At 33.1% G+C, this 12,519-nt stretch overlaps 2 protein-coding genes across 2 annotated transcripts; one reads left to right on the top strand and one right to left on the bottom strand.

Moving 5' to 3' along the window:
* The first annotated feature begins 225 nt into the window (after nucleotides 1-225).
* Nucleotides 226-3,384, top strand: FKBP7 (FKBP prolyl isomerase 7). Its single transcript, XM_010174728.2, has 3 exons — nucleotides 226-391; nucleotides 2,597-2,730; nucleotides 3,049-3,384. Exons 1-3 carry the CDS (start codon nucleotides 316-318, stop codon nucleotides 3,208-3,210), a joined length of 372 nt encoding a protein of 123 aa, XP_010173030.1. The 5' UTR covers nucleotides 226-315; the 3' UTR covers nucleotides 3,211-3,384.
* A 1,179-nt stretch (nucleotides 3,385-4,563) lies between these two features.
* PJVK (pejvakin) lies at nucleotides 4,564-12,215 on the bottom strand. The gene is made up of 6 exons (XM_010174727.1): nucleotides 12,005-12,215; nucleotides 10,814-11,009; nucleotides 9,057-9,198; nucleotides 8,278-8,395; nucleotides 6,368-6,472; nucleotides 4,564-4,865 (listed from the first exon to the last, which is right to left on the bottom strand). Exons 1-6 carry the CDS (start codon nucleotides 12,213-12,215, stop codon nucleotides 4,564-4,566), a joined length of 1,074 nt encoding a protein of 357 aa, XP_010173029.1.
* Nucleotides 12,216-12,519: the final 304 nt, after the last annotated feature.

The following is a 12,519-nucleotide window of genomic DNA, read 5'->3' as shown; positions in this document are numbered from 1 at the left end:
TTAGGTTTTTTACTTTTTTTTTCCCTCCAAAAGGAGGTTGCCCCTTACACATCTCAAGATTTGACCTTAAATTAATGATAAACATAGCAGAAAAAGTGTTAATACTTTATATTCTTGCACTCTAAACATTCTTGTGTTCTAATAATCTAATTTACATTTTTACTGACTGCTAATTTAAAGTTATTTTATTTAAAAAATAAATAATTTCACTGTTATCCACTCACAATTCTTTTTAATAGTCGGACGCAAAATGAAGGTCATCCAAAATGGTTCGTTCTGGGTGTTGGACAAGTCATAAAAGGGTTAGATATTGCTATGATGAATATGTGTCCTGGAGAAAAACGGAAAGTGATCATTCCTCCATCATTAGCATATGGACAGCAAGGATATGGTAAAAAAGAAGTTTTAAACCTTCTCTTTCTCTCTTTCTTTGTATCTCCTGTTTTACCCTTTCAGACATACAGTATTGTAAATGACTGTACAAATTGGTGCTCCATTATTTTTGGAGGCACTGAAGGTGATGACTGCACCAGTGCAGCCTAATCCTGCTCCTTCTTACACAGTTTGAAGTCCTTGTCAGAGACACACACCCAGGTCTTGCAGTTTGCATTAGAATTCAGTACATCACACCCAATGTGTTTTTCCAAGTATTGCCATAGTATGAAAAATTGATGTCAAAAGGAAGATCTTCATAATTCATATCAGCATTTTTTGTCTTAATCTGCTATATTCTATTCATGTTTAGTTTATATTATTTGACTTGTACCTGCTTAGCCTTTTAATGACATTCTCCTTTTTCTGAGCAAAACGGAATGTAATCCAGTGCATGACACAGAATTAATCTAAACAGAAATAATTTGTTTAAAATACTGCTTACATTCTGGATAGTTAATAGATTATATAATCACATTACATAACAATTGTAAAAGTACCATGCGTGAAATCTGATTCGAATTTATGATGCTTCAGTGTGTAGTCTACTTTTTAAAAAAAAGTTCCAGTTAGAGTTTTATGCAGTGTTTCAGCACTCTTAATTGTAGATATCTTAATTTCAGCTCTGACTTGGGTGTAGTAGTTTCTGTGAAAAGGTAGCTCCTGCTCTATAATAATTGGTAGTGACACTATGTCAGAATTCCATGCACTAGTTTTGTCTTTCATACAATTCCATTGTAACCAGTTTACTAGGAATAAATTTACTAGAAATTTTACTTGGAATAATTTTTTCCTCTTGAGCATAATGTTTAACAAGTAAGTCTCATAACAACAATGAAAAACGCTGACACAAATAAAAGTACGTTTTTTAATACTAGTTTTAACTGTTTGTTCTAGGTAGCACTTCAAGAAAGTATTATTTTCCTACAGCATTCCTGTCCTCTGTCTCAGCGTATTCCTGCATGCTGGGGAAGATGCCTGCCTAATCTTGAATTAGAAAAGATGCATGTGGCTTTCTAAATCTTTACATATCTTTACTTTGTTGGTATGTATATTTGTAAACGACTGACACTGAATTCTAGTATTGAATCTTTCTTCCATAGGTAGTATATAAGCCATGATTTATATCAGATATGTTAAAAACTTCTACATTTTTAAAGCTTGTAAGATTAACATCTTTTGAACTCTGAAACCTATCATTTTCACCATGGATATTTTGGATGAGTAATAGTTTTGTTTATCTTCTGTTTATAAACAAAGTAGATTCTTTAGTTTTTCTTCAGTTTATGAAGAACTGACACAAGGTCAAAATTCTGTCAAAATTCAGAGGTTAGAATATCATACTCACTGGCTTTGGCTATGACTAGAAGCAATTTGCATGTTTCCATTTTAATTTTACACTGCATGATTTCTTGATGCTTTTTTGGCTTTACTTTTAGACCTCATTAGTTTGTTACTGTCTCTTTTCAGTTCCCTTTGTTTTGCCAGATGCTTGATACAATGACCTGTGTTTATAGGCAGTGGTGTTTTTACATCAGATACCAGAAAATGCTTTGACAAAGGAATAATGAAGTTTTTTTGTGAATCAGATGACTTACAGTCTATTGCTTCTTTCTAATGAGATGTATATTTCAAACACTATTTTACATAAAGTCCTTTAACCACAGGTATAATTCATAGTTGGTAAAACCTGATACTGCCTTCTTGTGTCTTCAGACAGAAAATATATACAATCATTGGTCTAATCTTTAATCTTTTAAATCAGATTGCAAATATTTAATAAAGTCATACATCTTAGAATCAGTCTCTCAATAGGCCCCATCATATGACAGTATGTGAAAGAGTGAGAACTTTAGAAATACTTGTTTTTCATGATAACACAAACGCTTCTCTTAATTTTTAAAGTACCTGAATTGATATGAGCAATACAATTTTGTTTCAGGGAAGTATATTGTTTGCAAATCTCTCTTAGAATCATTTCTCTAACACAATCTGAACAATCTCCCTGTCAAGCTGTGTAATATTTAAATTAAGAGTTTAACCTGAATATTAATACAGCCTTTTGTAATAAAAAATAAGATGCTTTCTGTGTGAATTTATCATATGTGTGATCTCTGATCATAGTGTCTGATTTCTTAAATGCTTTTTAAAATTTTATTCATAGCACAGGCAAAGATTCCACCCAATGCGACACTGATCTTTGAGATTGAACTTTATGCAGTAAATAAGGGACCTCGCAGTGTTGAAGCATTTAATCAAATAGACAAGGACAGTGACAAGAAGCTCTCTGAACTTGAGGTAATATGATGTAACTAATTCAGAATAAATAATTTCTAAAACTATAGGTATAGTTGTATCAGTGTTATCTTTACAAGAGCTGGCTTTGCTGCAGTTCATCATGTAAAATTCTGTATGCTTACACAGACTACACTGTGCAATGTTGAAATTTGCTTTGATTAATACATTGGTACGTCTTAGACTTACTGGGAAACAAACTTCAGACGTGTCTGCACTGGAGTGACAATAACTTACATATATACCATGAGTGTCCTTGAAGATAGCAGTTGAGTACCAATGTAAAAGCCACAATGGTTGGACTTTTTTCTTTTCTTCTAGATAAGCCAGTATTTGAAAGAAGAATTTGCAAGAGATGGTAAAAAACGTCATCCCTCAGTCCATGATGAAATCTTAGCTGATATATTTAAGAAGAATGACCATGATGGAGATGGTTTCATATCAGCAAAGGAGTACAATGTCTACCAGCATGATGAACTCTAAGTACTAATAAAAAAATCTTTGGCTGTTTTCTGGACACTGAATTTTAAATAATAATACTTTGTCAAAGAATTTTTAGTATTTTTTTAAAAGTGGCATCTTTTTATATCTCTTAAGATAACTGTAAAAATCTTATTTTTAACATTCAACTAATAAAATGTGTTAGATATTTCAAAAGAACATGGCAGATACTCTGTATAAACAGAAATAATTATTAGGGCATCATTCTGGTTTTCCTCACTTTGGAAAGATGCAGAGAAGTAGTAATAGTTAATAGACAGTACTTCATGCTTGTTACCTCTTCTGCTTATGCATATGTCATCATAATATTTGTATAACATACTTAACTCTTCTCATGTGAAAGGCAGTGGCTGTATTCATTTCAACATGTAATAGATGTAGCCAGTGAAAGTGGCACCCCAAGTAAAAAAGCTTCCATACCTGGGTTATCCTTAAAATCATTCTAAACGGTAAAAAAACATTTTTTAAGTGTTTTCCCAGTTTAAAATAGCATGAGAAGAGCTTCAGCAGTGTACTAACCAACAGTGCTCCCAATCTCAGTATTGGACACAATTCTGTAGTGCCCTCTGGTGTTTTTACTCTCAACAACACAGACTTAATTTTCTGTGTTCGAGATGTACTGGTTACAGACCTTCATCATTGAAGTCTTGTTGCAAGGATGTAGTTCTGTTATTTTAGTAAGCTTCCAAAACATTTTCTGCTAAGTAATTTTTTCTGAACAAATAAAAGAAAGTCAAGAGCAGCTGTGACCTAAAATCCAATACAGAAGGTAGACTGGCTGGTACTTTTTAGTAATCTAAACAAACTGTTGACATGTGGTAATGGCATCCTAATATGAAACGCCTATCCCTAGTTTTAGTTGTTCCCTTTTGTAAATGAAACATTAGACTGAGCTAAGTTTTAGCATGTTTTTTAATCTGATACCTCAATTAAACATTCATGAGAACTCTAAATTATTAACAAATATTCTCATTTTACCATCATATGCCAGTGTAGATAAAGGCAACATTGTGGTATTTAAAAACAAGTTTCTGTAAACAACTTAAACTGTATTTTCATAATATCAAAATATATGCTAGAACTTAGTTTAAAAGTACATTTTTCATTATCATGATAATGAAAGGAGAAGGTACTAGAAAGAAAAAAACAACGTCAGGGCATTTTCAAGTAAAGGGTCATTGACTGTTATGCAAATAATTTGAAGATAATAGTGTAATAAAATGTTTTCCACTTTCACTATTTTGCATTTCAACAATGAGTCATATTTACTAATTCTGAAAAGTCTGTGGCACAGTTATGCCCATGTCTGTGACAACAGGCACTTACCTAGCTCAGTTACTTGACTCTCTTATGCCAGAGGTCAAAACAGGGCACAGCATGCAGTCGTACGTACTTTTGTCCGTTGAAAGAACACTCTAGGCATCCATAGACTGTCTCCCTTTTAGAACTTCCCATTCCACAAAGGACACAGGGACCTTTGGGGATGTTGTTATTAAGTAAATTAATTCGGATATGAGACCCCTCTCTGAGATAGCTTGTAGAGAGATCAGTCATGCTTGCAGCTTTTTCGTAATAATCTGTAAGAAGGTCCTCTAAGTAAGCATCAGAGTTAGCGATGGTATCCACCACTCTTTTATCTGAAAGAGAACGCACAAAAAAAAGAAGCAATGATTTGTTATTACATATGTACTGTTTACAAAACAATCTGTTAACCTAGTAACAACTGATTCATTAAACCATTCTAAACATGACACGTTGTAGATTACTTCCCATCAAAAGCCCTGTGATTAAAGTTTTTCTTTAATTTCACAAGATGCTGACAAAAGCCAGAAAATTTTTATGTGACCTATATAGTTAAAATATTTTTAGAAATGCACCTTAAAGATACGCCTCGCAAGCTTTTGAAAAATTGGTGCCAAATCAAATCACAGCTGCATACTTTCCTGTTTAACCATTTTAATTTTTGCATTTCTAGGTTTATTTTCTAAAAATTGTAAATTTGCTTCTTTTCCTTGTATTTACAAGAAAAAAACACCAATACTTAAAAGGTTTAGAAAATCTGGAGAAGTCCATGCTGACCTCCTAGCACATTTGTAAGAACCCAAACACTCCAAGAAGAAATCACTTTTGGAACTACCAACTACTTTTTCCCCTGTCTTCAGGGAGTGATTAATTTAGATTGGATGACAAACTTCTAGACAGCTACTGAGATGTATCTTACCCAATGAAGATTTACTCCCTTAGTGTGGACTGGAGAAGCACTGAAGGCTAAAAGCCCTTTGACCAGAATGGGATACAATGGAGCAAGGACACCTATATAGAGCAGCCTTTAGAAGGATGTGTTTACTGCTCAACATTTATCTTCGTACTCAGATTTGCAGATTTCCAAAATACTTGGACCAAGGAGTGTTAAAAGTATAGAATCTTGTTCTGAAGAAACTATAGCTACATACAGCAATACTCAGTTTTGTTGGATGTTATATTCATATCAGAATGAGAACTACGATATCTTCACAGAATCACAGAATGGTTGAGGTTGAGGTTGGAACAGACCTCTGAAGGTCATCTAGTCCAACCACCCTGCTCAAGCAGGGACTCCTACAGCACATGAACCAGAATTTTGTCCAGACAGTTTTTTAATATCTCCAGGGAGGGAGATTCCACAACCTCTCTGGGCAACCCTGCCATGTGAACATGTAGCCTAAAGAGTACATTCAAATGTTTAAATTAATACTGATTGATAGTAAAACTTAAAAGAGTGTGCCTTGAAATATTATTTATAAATTATAATTTGTATTGCATAACACCAGCTGTAAATGGCAAGCATATGAAATAGGTTTAATGTTAACTGGAGTTAGTTGTATAATTATTCCATACCAGTTTTATCATCAGCCATAAATTTTTATTTTAAGATCTTTAGTTTTAATGAACAGCAATACCATAAATGTGTTATTTGTGAAAGAGTCAGACTCTCAAATATAAATCTAATAACTTTACAAGCATTTCAATGCAGAAGAAATTGAGGTACATTTTCCATCAGAATTTTCTTCTTTAAATGTTCATCTTGCACACAAAAAAACAAAAATACACTCTTCATATATTAACTAAGACATTTGGATATAAATATCAAAAGTCGTACTTTGATGAAACAGATTTCTCTTTAACCTCCTTAATTTGGTCAGTGAAGATGATCCAGATTTCTCTTTTTCAAATCCTCCTTTTGAAATTGGAGTCACACAGAGTTCTGTAAATATTAAAAATAAGTTTTTAGAAGGACAAAATATAAAAGCAATAATTGCACAACAGAGTTTAGTAAGCTTTCTAATCTATAAAGCTAACAGTGATCAAATTCAGCTTTGTTCGTTTTTAACGGCTAGTACCACTTTTTAATACAAGTCTGCACACAGTAATAGCCCAAAGAATCAAGTGACATAAATTCAATGGGAATTTTAAAATGTTGGTGGCTTTCAACCTACATATTCAATTTGTTTTGGTTTTCACACAATTTATGACCATATTAAGGGACTAAGACAGTCAGTATCATACAAATGGAAGTCCCAATTTGAAGGAGAAACATTTCTATGCTCTCATTTGGAAGTAAAAATGAAAAATCGTAAGCAAGGCTGTGAGTTCTGTAGTCATCTCTAAATCAACTACTAAAACTTTTTTTTTTTTTTTTTAATAAAAAGAAGTACCACCCAAGTTTCTAACCATAACTTGAAAGAAACCTTTAAAGTGAAGTATAAGGATAATCAATTACAAGGAACTGAAAAAAAACGTACTTTAAACGTTCTCAATTGAGAATTCTCTTTAATTATGCAAATACAAATATCAGCTTCATTGGTTATTTCACTGATAATTACTTAAGGAAAAACATAGTGCATGTACCATTGCATAAAGGTAAAATAAAATTAAAACACTTCCAAAACTAAAATTAATGTTGAGCATTATGGAAGTCAATATAAAGAACTACCATACTGTATTATATCTTTTACTTTTAGTCCAGTAATTATGCCTGGTTTAGAGTAAAGTTTTTACAGAAGCGTAAAGGGATCTCGCAGTTCAGTAAAAAGGTGCTTTACAATGCAGAATTCCTGTCACAGAAGTTTTATACTGGGCATGCCAAAGGGTACAGCACTATCTGCCACTTCTAAAGCATGGTGCTGTACAGATCTATGTTTTAGAAGAGATTACTTCCCTAACCAGCTCTTTTATCTTACTATTTACAGAAAGACACAATGTTACAGAGCCAAGGAATTCCTGAAACAGTTGGGTGACTCTCAGAGAGGTTCCTGTATGTAAGTCCAGGGGAATCTCATGGTTAAAACTTTTTCACATTACTCTGGTCAGTGGGGAGTTTTGTGTTTGATATTATCAAGTAGTAGACCAAATCCTAAAATTGACTTTCTGGTTTATTACAAACAATATTGGTAACACTGATAATATTATAGGCTACACTTTAATTATTGCAAATAATGTAAATATATAAGCACTATCCTTTCCCTAAAAGGAGATAAAACTTAGAGAAGCTATGCAATCTTTTTTTTATTAGTTTTCAGTAATTGTGATTGTTTCTTCCTGAATATCTTCAGCTATCCATATATGGTAATGATGTATCAGACTGAAATTAAAGCCCCAACAGAAAAAAAAGTTAGCTTAGTTTAGAAGTTCTGCACACATTCTTCTTCACTTGGGTCTTTTTACTTGCCTATTTTATGCAAAACTGATCAGGTGGTCTCATACGCCTATTCTTACAGGCTAGAAATACAAGGAACTGATTTTTTGTTCTATGCAACTGCAGGATTTTAAAAAATTACAAAATCATACTTAACTTTTAAATGTTTCCATGACAGACTATTTTCTAGTACCTGCCTTGTTTATCTTTTCAATAATTGTTTCCCTTAGAAAGTCAGACTACTTTTGTGCATAAAATTAAGGCATACCATTGTATGCAATCAGGGCCCAAGTATATCAGGAGCAAGAAAACTGTTTTAAAAACTCAGACCATTGCAAATAGTAGTAGTAATGATAATAATGCACCTCACTTACCAAAATTACCATCCAAATGAATATAAAGTTCAAATACACTAAAAGCAATAGTTGTATGTGCAGGAAAAACGATGGCTTTGTCCCGCCCTTTATAATTCTGATCTTCAATAATGTGAAACTATAATTTAGCAAAGCATCAAAAGAACAAAGTTACAAATTGAAATTTAAAAATAAACAAAATAATATCTTAACTGTATACATTGAGAATTATAATGCCAGGAGGAAGCTTTGAAATTGAAGATCAAATTTCCCAACTTTGCATTTTAATAAAGTTTGATACAGAGGAAGTAACAACTTACATCACTCATTGAAAATTATGTGAATGATTTATAAATGCTAGTAGTGGGCAAACCTCTGAAGAGAGAGAGGGAGAGGGCGGAAGAACATAAAACTGGGAGTAACAGATGCCGAACCTTGAAAGAATAACAGCCTGAAGTTCCAATGTGTTATAGATGATTAATATAATAATGAAAGATAGGTTATATGTTTATTAGAGATTCAAACTAAGAAGTAAATTCCACATTTTTGCTGAGGCTTCACCCAAAGCAATGGCTCATTGTCTAGCCATCCTTTCACATGCATTTCCCATCCCTCAGTCACATAAGCAATACTAACAAAAGACCAACTTTTAATTCAGTTTATATCTGCAATAATATTGATTTACTTCAGAGTTTTTCTGTGCTTACATAAGTAAAACTGCAGTTAAATCCAACCATAACATTTATTAAAAAATTCATGTTTGTTCATTTAAGTTACAGAACTTTGTCAAACCTACTTACCCTCATCGTCTCTCCACGTATTCCAGTATGGACGGTTAAGGAGCACTGCCTTGTAGTTCTAATACTTTCCATGACCACGCACAGAATTTCCATCCTACTTTTCCTTGACTGACGGACTAGACAATGATCAAAATTTATTTTTCTAAAATCAAGAGGGAGGCAAGAAAGAAATTCAGATATCATCAGCAATTTACAAAGCAGCTAATAGCTAATATTTAATATTAGCTATTTACTAATAAGTAAATAAATCACTGCCACTTCTAACTGACTGAGAAGGTCTCTGGAAACTTAATATTGACTTTCAGTGTTTGAGAACAGAAGCACTGAAAAATTCAAATAAAGCTAGTAATGTACAAATCTTAGAGAGGGTATGTGGGAAATCCTGGAATATTGCAAGTCTGTCCATCTGACACTGTTCTCAGTAAGGAACTGTCAACACACCCCAATTAATAAAAATGTATTTAAAAGTTATATAATTAATGTCAGTCAGTAAGAATTTATGGAAAATAGTAAAAGCGATAGCTGTAATGCCCTACCTTTGATCTTCTATAAAGCTTATGATGGAATGTTTTGGTTAAAAGCCTAAATAATGCCTATACAAGCTGATATACTCTCAATGGATTAAAAACTGGCTAACTGACACATGTCAACTATGACTGAAAAAAAACTGTATCATAAACTATAAACACAGAGTGATCATGAAACAAGAATGTTTGTAGGAGAATTTCTACAGGCATTGTCTCTTAGTCCTATAACATTGAATATTTTTATCGGGGGACTAGGACCTCTTCCCCCACTCCACACCAATCATAATGATAATGTTTAGAGATTGCAAATAAACTGGGAAAAGATAGGTACAGAAGAGAGGTTGCAGATACAAAATGACATGGGCTGCTTGGTAAATAATTACAAGGAAACAGTATTTATTTGAAAATACCAAATGTCACATCATAGCTTGGTAAATAATTACAAGGAAACAGTATTTGAAAATACCAAATGTCACATCATGCATAGTGAATAATTTAGTGGGATGCAACACTGGGATTCACTGGGATGACACTGTGGCCAAGGGATAATCTTTGAAATATAAACTGGAAAATTACACCTAGAATTAGTTACATCACATTGCTATGTGTTTGGCAGTTGTGCCAGCATTACAGGAATAACAAAGTTTGGGTTCAGTGTCCACAGTGCAACAAGGATGCTGGAAAAATGGAGAATGCATTTTGAGAAGAGCCACAGAAGATTATGAAAAATTTGAGGTGATAAACTTACTTTGCTTTTCCAAGAAAAGGCTGTGTAATAATCTCATAAAACTTTGAAGTACCTACATTGGCGATAATACGTATGGCTCTCTATTTCATCAACAAAGACAAAGAAATCCTTTTTCTGAAACTTGAAGTTGAGTAATGTCATTTGAAGTAAATTTCAATTTTCAATAGTATGGAATAACATAGATAGGACCTTGGATGGACTCTTCCTCTCTATAATTTTTTTTTTTCCTGAAAGACGTGCTGTAATTCAAACAGTAATTAACTCAGAAAATTTCTGCCATCTGTATTATACAGAAGGTCTTGTGTCTAATCCCAGTGATCTAACTTGAGACTCGTTAGACCTACGATTAAGGAACTTGAAAAATATCAGATGGTAACTGCTGTTGATTGGCTAAAAATAATCAAAACCTAACCATTTCAAACCTTCAACCTAACTATATGAAATACAATTATGGAACCAGAAAACAAAATATATAATATAACCTTGTAGTAAGCTCTTTAAGTAATGTTGGTACTTCAACCTCATGTTTGGTCACTATGCCAAATGAAGCTTTAAAGGCAATAGAATCTGATCCAGCAATATCAAAACCGACATCATTCATTATCTGATTTCCTCTTCTGCCATTAATTGAAACATCTGATTTGTCTTCATAGTTGAGCAACTGGTAAGATGAGACACCTGAGTAAGAGAAGATATACGTTGTGTGATGAAAAATCTGAACACAGTATTTTTACACACTGTTATATATTTGTAACAGGACATTTTAATTATTTTAATTTTTAGTAGAATAAATATTAAGAAGAAGAGAATAAATGGTACTGTTCTTATTGTGTTTAACCATTTCAATGTGAAATTCAGAGCTACGCTGGTTACTTATTTTTCAGTATTATTACTGATGACTAATGGAAAGAGCACATAGGAGTCTGAGGCATTTCTGTGACTCTCTCTGGCAGAGTTGTACCCATGGTCCTGCATGTGCTATGTCCTGGGCATGAAATGGTGATTAGGGTTATTTCTACATTTCTGTGCTTATCATTATTCTCCTATTTTACCTGTAAGTATGCTTCTAGGACCGTGGATGGACTCTTCCTCTCTACATTTTTTTTTTTTTTCTAAACTCAAAACGGATTACAAATGTGGAAAAAAAAATAGTATGCAAATCCAATTACTTCAGTCAGATAGCTGTTGTCAAATGCTTCTGCCTGTGCAGTTCAACACCAGGGATTACTAGCATGGAACAGCTGCAGAACTGAGGCCATTCTTACATATTTAAAAGTGAGTATACAGAGAAAGGTGATCATTACTAACAAATTTTAAGCAGCAATTAATCAACATACATCAATACATCTATCAGGAATCTGTTGTCATTTGTGAAAACATACAAGGCTTAACTGAATTTGTTTCATATTAATTCAGAAAATATCAAGGCTTTTTAGTATAACTGACTGGGGTTTTTTTACACTTTTTCCAGAAAGTCCCTTTTTTCTCTTTTTTTTTTTTACCAGTTTGACTTGTACTTATTTCTTAAATATTTATTACATGACTAAGCAAGATAAAATTTTACACACATACTAAAGAACCATCATACTATCTGCACAGTTTAAACTGTCTACTGATCTGTATTTACGATAAAACATGCACTTTTCTGCTTTGAAAAAAGATAGAAATCTTACCTGCAGAAATTTCTTTCTCCCCTTGAAGAATGTCTTTTAATGTGAAAGGTGTTGAAGCAAATTTAGATGTTTTTGAAAGTAAGCATTTTCTTTTCTTAATCACAAGGCTCAGAGGTTGGTATTTATCAGCTTCACTCAGACTGGGCACTGGAACTAGTCTTCCTCCATCACCAACCTGTTTAACAAAGTTTTTGGTTGCAGCAGCAAACATATTATGACATTAGTAATGATAATAATAAAAAGCTCTGTATCAAGTGTAACTTCCAGATGTCAAGCCCATGTTCAATTCTTTTTACAACAATCTTTCAAACAAACTAAAATTTGGGGGGTGGGGGGGTTTAAAAAAAAAAGGAAAAAAAGTTTAAAAAAGCTGTCAAACTGTTTCTTTAGATTGAGTTATATTTCGCTTGGAAAGAATCAACAGCATCTTAGCTACCCAGCTTCTATGGTGTATTGCTCGAGACTTCTCTCAGAGACCTTCACTTAGGCTCTCTAATTCTGTATGATGAATAATG

This window comes from Antrostomus carolinensis, unplaced genomic scaffold, assembly GCF_000700745.2.
Source record: "Antrostomus carolinensis isolate BGI_N321 unplaced genomic scaffold, ASM70074v2 scaffold53698, whole genome shotgun sequence".
In the NCBI taxonomy this organism is placed as follows: Eukaryota; Metazoa; Chordata; class Aves; order Caprimulgiformes; family Caprimulgidae; genus Antrostomus; species Antrostomus carolinensis.
Note: the sequence above shows the minus strand (reverse complement) of the source record. Positions and strands in the feature narration are given on the sequence as shown.

Coding starts and splice junctions, on each gene's coding strand:
- FKBP7 (XM_010174728.2), top strand. CDS start 316: ATGATGAATATGTGTCCTGGAGAAAAACGGAAAGTGATCATTCCTCCA. Junction 392..2,596: donor ATATGGACAGCAAGGATATG/GTAAAAAAGAAG, acceptor TTTTATTCATAG/CACAGGCAAAGATTCCACCC. Junction 2,731..3,048: donor AGAAGCTCTCTGAACTTGAG/GTAATATGATGT, acceptor CTTTTCTTCTAG/ATAAGCCAGTATTTGAAAGA.
- PJVK (XM_010174727.1), bottom strand. CDS start 12,215: ATGTTTGCTGCTGCAACCAAAAACTTTGTTAAACAGGTTGGTGATGGA. Junction 8,396..9,056: donor TACGTGGAGAGACGATGAGG/GTAAGTAGGTTT, acceptor GCTAAATTATAG/TTTCACATTATTGAAGATCA. Junction 4,866..6,367: donor GAGAAATCTGTTTCATCAAA/GTACGACTTTTG, acceptor GTTCTCTTTCAG/ATAAAAGAGTGGTGGATACC.